The sequence below is a fragment of the Marmota monax genome, unplaced genomic scaffold (genome assembly GCF_021218885.2).
Source record: "Marmota monax isolate L192 unplaced genomic scaffold, Marmota_monax_Labrador192_F-V1.1 WCK01_AAM20220418_F8-fsc02666, whole genome shotgun sequence".
Classification (NCBI taxonomy): domain Eukaryota; kingdom Metazoa; phylum Chordata; class Mammalia; order Rodentia; family Sciuridae; genus Marmota; species Marmota monax.
This window is the reverse complement of record NW_026693368.1, coordinates 1,690-6,679: the sequence shown is the minus strand read 5'-3', so window position 1 is coordinate 6,679 and position 4,990 is coordinate 1,690. Positions and strand designations below refer to the sequence as shown.

At 55.0% G+C, this 4,990-nt stretch overlaps 1 protein-coding gene across 1 annotated transcript; it reads left to right on the top strand.

The window, feature by feature from the left end:
- Positions 1-2,843: 2,843 nt before the first annotated feature.
- Positions 2,844-4,284, top strand: LOC124101192 (olfactory receptor 9S13-like). The gene is given in 2 exon segments (XM_046457020.2): positions 2,844-3,411; positions 3,414-4,284. Coding segments are annotated over 2 exon segments (960 nt in total). The 3' UTR covers positions 3,806-4,284.
- The last annotated feature ends 706 nt before the right edge of the window (positions 4,285-4,990 follow it).

Genomic DNA, 4,990 nt, shown 5'->3' with positions numbered 1-4,990 from the left:
TCATAGGCAAGGGGCCCATCCCGAAAGGGTCAAGACCCTTCAGTAGATAAGCTACAGGGGCAAAGGTTGGCCCCAGCATGTGTCTGAGGACACCTAAGAGCAAATCCCTGCTTTTCAGCTGCATAAAGGTGAAATAGGTGTGTGAGGTCAGGGAGATAGAGATAGGCCCCTAGTTCCTTAATCAAACTCCTATAGTGCAGGAATTAAAATAAAGAATTAATAAATGGATGGATTCAAACTGTAAAGCTTCTTCTCATCAAAAGAAACAATCAGTGAGGTGAATAGAGAGCCTATAGTTTGGAGGCAAATTTTTACCCCTCATACATCAGATAGAGCACTAATCTCTAGGGTATATAAAGAACTCAAAAAGGTAAACTCCAAAAAAACACATAACCCAATCAATAAATGGGCCAAGGAACTGAACAAAGACTTGTCAGAAGGTGATATACAAATATATAAAAAAATGTTCAACATCTCTAGCAATTGGAGAAATGCAAATCAAAACCACTCTAAGATTTCATCTCACTCCAGTCAGAATGGCAGCTGTTAAGAATACAAACAACAATAAGTGTTGGCGAGGATGTGGGGGAAAATGCACACTCATACACTGCTGGTGGGACTGCAAAATGGTGCAGCCAATATGGAAAGCAGTATGGAGATTCCTTGGAAAACTTGGAATGGAACCACCATTTGATCCAGCTATCCCTCTCCTCGTTCTATACCCAAAGAACTTAAAAAGAGCATACTACAGGGACACAGCCACATCAGTGTTTATAGCAGCACAATTCACAATAACTGTGGAACCAACCTAGGTGCCCTTCAGTAGTTTAATGGATAAAGAAACTGTGGCATATATACACGATGGAATATTACTCAGGAATAGCAGAGAATGAAATCATGGCATTTGCAGGTAAATGGATGGAGTTGGAGAAGATAATGCTAAGCAAAGTTATCCAATCCCAAAACACAAAATGCCAAATGTTTTCTCTGATATAAGGAGGCTGATTCATAGTGGGGTAGGGAGGGGGAGCATGGGAGGAATAGATGAACTCTAGATATGCAGAAGGGTGGGAGGGGTGGGAGGGGCCAGGGGGTTAGCAAGGACAGTGGAATGAGATGGACACCATCACCCTAAGTACATGTATGAAGACATGAATGGTGTGACTCTACCTTGTGTACAACCAGAGATATGAAAAATCGTGCTCTATATGTGTAATATGAACTATAATGCATTCTGCTGTCATATATTACAAATTAGAATTTTTTAATATGTATTTTCTTTTTAAAATATCTTTATTTTATTTTTATGTGATGCCGAGAATTGAACCCAGTGCCTCACACATGCTGGGTGAGCACGCTACCACTTGAGCCACATCTCCAGCCCACAAATTAGAATTTAAAAACATAAAGCCCACCAGCACATGCATACGCTGTGGGGTCAGCGTGACTGGCCACAGATGAGACTCTGCACCCTGGGATTTCCTCAGGCTGCTGCTCACTTTAAGTGTGTCACAAATAGAGTTCTAAGGATGTTTGTAAGAAACCAATGTAGGAAGGAGTGCAAAGGGACCTGACCTAACTACCTGCCTAATTCAGTGGCACAGTGATCGGCCAAGAACGTGGAGCACAGCAGGGGGGCCAGGTGCCTTGGGCGGGAGAGCAGGAGGGTGGGCAGGCACGAGAGCTGGCGGGAGACCTCAGCACATGGGGCAGCTGCTCTGCTCCTGGTGACTCTCCAACACTCCTGTTTGCCCTTTGGGACTTGGAGGGACTTCTAGAGTAGGGGTCCCAGCCCTATGGTGAGGGTGAATTGGACAAGATAAGAGGCAGAGCTCCCAGTAGACCCCAAGCCCCAGCCCTGCACAGGTCAGAACTTCTTAATTGGCCACCTGAGGCCCCGCGTCCCAGCCCTGCCAGGGGCAGTGTACCTGAGACAGTGCCAACACACCACTGGGGACATGGAGGAGGGACCTCCCCTGCCTCTTCACAAGGACCAGGAGCCGCTGCAGGCAGAATCTGGACCTCAGACCCTCACTGGACCCAGGTAGCCGCAGCTGCCCTGCCACGTCCCTCGACTGCCTGAGGCCAGAGATGAGCTGTGTCCAGTCCTGTGTGCTGTTGACAGGAGGCAGTGCTGGAGTGGGGTGTGCACTGACTGGGGCCTCAGAGACGGACCCCAGCAGCACCTGAGCTCTGAGCACTGCCTGGGCTCCGGGGACTGCAGCAGGGCCTTTCACAGTCCAGGAGCAGGAAGCCCCTGTCACCTGAGGGTCAGAGAGCTCCAAACAGGAACACTGGAGACTTTCTCAGTGCTGCCAAGGTGGGTGCAGGGTCCTGCAGGGGCACACACAGGGGCTCCACGCCAGCCTGGGCAGGGTGCACTCCTGCTCTGTGCCTAGGACGCAGATGGAGTGACCACCTGTGGAAGACCTGTGCTCCAGGGCCCATGTCCTGATTGGTGAGTTAGAAAGCTTTGGGGCGTGCAGGATGGACACAGGAGCCAGGGGTGCAGGGGCATCACTCAGGGCATCCTTGGTGGGTGGGAGCGGCAGGCTGAAGCTTCCTGCACTGAGAGTCACTCAGCTCTGGATGCCTGCTGGCAACCACAGAGCAGGGTTCTGTGTCCTGCACAGGACAGGCTCAGCACATGCTCGAGGATCAAGTGCATCAGAGGACATGACCTTTTCAGCCTAGGGCCAGCTCATCAGAAGGAGAACAGGTCTGCTGGTGCCTGTGGCAGGTGTGAGCGTGGCACAAGTGATCCCTGTGCACCACGGTGATGTGACTGGGAGACCTTGGCCCAGCTCCACTGTCCTCTCTGCCTGCTGTCCCAGCGCAGGGCCATGCCGACCCTCAGAAACGGAACCCTCTCAGCACTGCCCTGGCGGGAGTTTGTGCTGGAGGGCTTTAGAGGAGGGGTGGAGGTTCAAGCTCTGCTCTTTGCTGTCTTCCTGGCCCTCTATGTGCTGACCGTCCTGGGCAATGTCACCAAGATCGTGGTCATCACCCGGGATGCCCGCCTGCACTCCCCCATGTACTTCTTCCTCAAGAACCTGTCCTTCCTGGACCTCTGCTACTCCTCCGTCATCGCCCCCAATGCCCTGGCCAACTTCCTCTCCTCCAAGGCCATCAGCTTTAGGGGATGTGCCACCCAGCTGTTCTTCTTCTCCTTACTGGCTACCACTGAGGCTTTCCTCTTGGCTGTGATGGCCTATGACCGCTTCTTGGCCATCTGCAGCCCCCTGCAGTACCCTGTGACCATGTGCCCTGCTACGTGTGTCCGCCTGGTGCTCGGAGCCTACTGTGGAGGCTGCCTCAACTCCATCATAGAGACCAGCCTCACCTTCCAGCTGCCCTTCTGCAGCTCCAACCGCGTAGACCACTTCTTCTGTGACGTGCCCCCCCTGCTCCGGCTGCCTGTGCCAACACGGCTGTCAACCAGCTGGTCATGTTCGGCCTCTGTGGGCTCATCATTGTGGGCACCACTCTCGTGGTCCTGGTCTCCTATGGCTACATCGCAGTGACCATCCTCAGGATGCGCTCAGGATCTGGGCGGCACAAGCTCTTCTCTACCTGTGGCTCCCACCTGACAGCCGTGTCTCTATTTTATGGAACTGTGTTTGTGATGTACGCCCAGCCAGGAGCCGTGGGGTCCATGGAGCAGGGCAAGGTGGTCTCCGTCTTCTACACCCTGGTCATCCCAGTGCTCAACCCCCTCATCTACAGCCTGTGGAACAAGGACGTGAAGGATGCCCTGAGGAGGCTGGGACAGGTACACAGCCAGGCCGAGGATGGTGTCCCCTGAGACACAGTGTCCAAGGGCCTAGATGGGCGGATCAAAGGGCTCTAGAACTACACTCTGTCCCCTCCACCTTTCCTGCTTCCTCTTCTTTCTTCCTCCTTTGTCCACCCTGCGTCCCGCCCTTCGTCCCAGCACATGGGGACTAGCAGTCGCTAAGCAGGAGAGTGAGTCCTGCCTGCTCTGACCTTCAGAAGTGTCCTGAGCAGGGCTGGGCAAGGCTGCTCCCCTCGATGGGAAACACCTGTGGGCACTTTCCTCGGTGCCTCCACAGGACCCCTTCATGGGGCAAGCAGACCTGGGGGGCGCCTCTGTGGCCACTTGGAGGAGACGAGTCAACATCCCTAGCAACTTTCACAGACAGTCCCTCTCCCCGACAGCCAGGTGGCCACTGCAGGGCCTCCTGCCCGCACCTCTCTCTTTAGGCTCCTGATCCACCCCACTGTCAGAGAGATGGGTTTCAAGTGACTCTCCCAACTCAGGCCAGCTTTCCTTAGGGTGCGCTGCAGTCTGCAGGGCCTGGGCCCACAGAGGCCGGGTCTGCACGGGCTGCCTCTCAAGAAGGAGTGGGCCAGCGTGGTGGCCGTCACACAGGGGCAGGCGTGTGCTCTCATCCACCATGCACAGCTCAGGTAACACCACCCAGCTCACAGACAGACACTGACCCAGTGCCCAGAGTCCACCTGCTCCCTCCAGCGTCCCCTCCCAGACTAAGCCGTGACCAGACTCAGCCACAGTGCCCATGACCCACAGGGACTTCCTAGGTGGAGCCCACGCAGGGGCATCGTCTCTGTGAGCTGAGTCCCTGTGGCCATGTGTCCAGCTCCTGCTGGCCTCCTAGGGCTGCACCAGACGAGGCCGTCCTCTCTGCCCCACTTGGGGACACAGGCTCGTTGCAGGTGTCCTCTTGGATGCTCTGGCGTGGACTCCTCTCTGGGAGCTCGTGGTACTTGGGGGCTGGGGAGGCAGAGCTCAGATGCTGCCAGAGTTAGTTCTGGCCCTTGGGCCCCTGGCTGCGTCCTCGTCTCCCCGCTGGCTGAGGAGGGAGCCTCCTTTCAGACATTCTGACCTTGTGATTGGGGCAGTCTTGCTCCCGGTGCCCCATCCTCCCTGGTGCTCCTCAGCCAGCAGCTGCCTGGCTGCCGTCTGTGCCTCCACCTCACACATGCCTCTTCCTCCCATCCCTGTGCC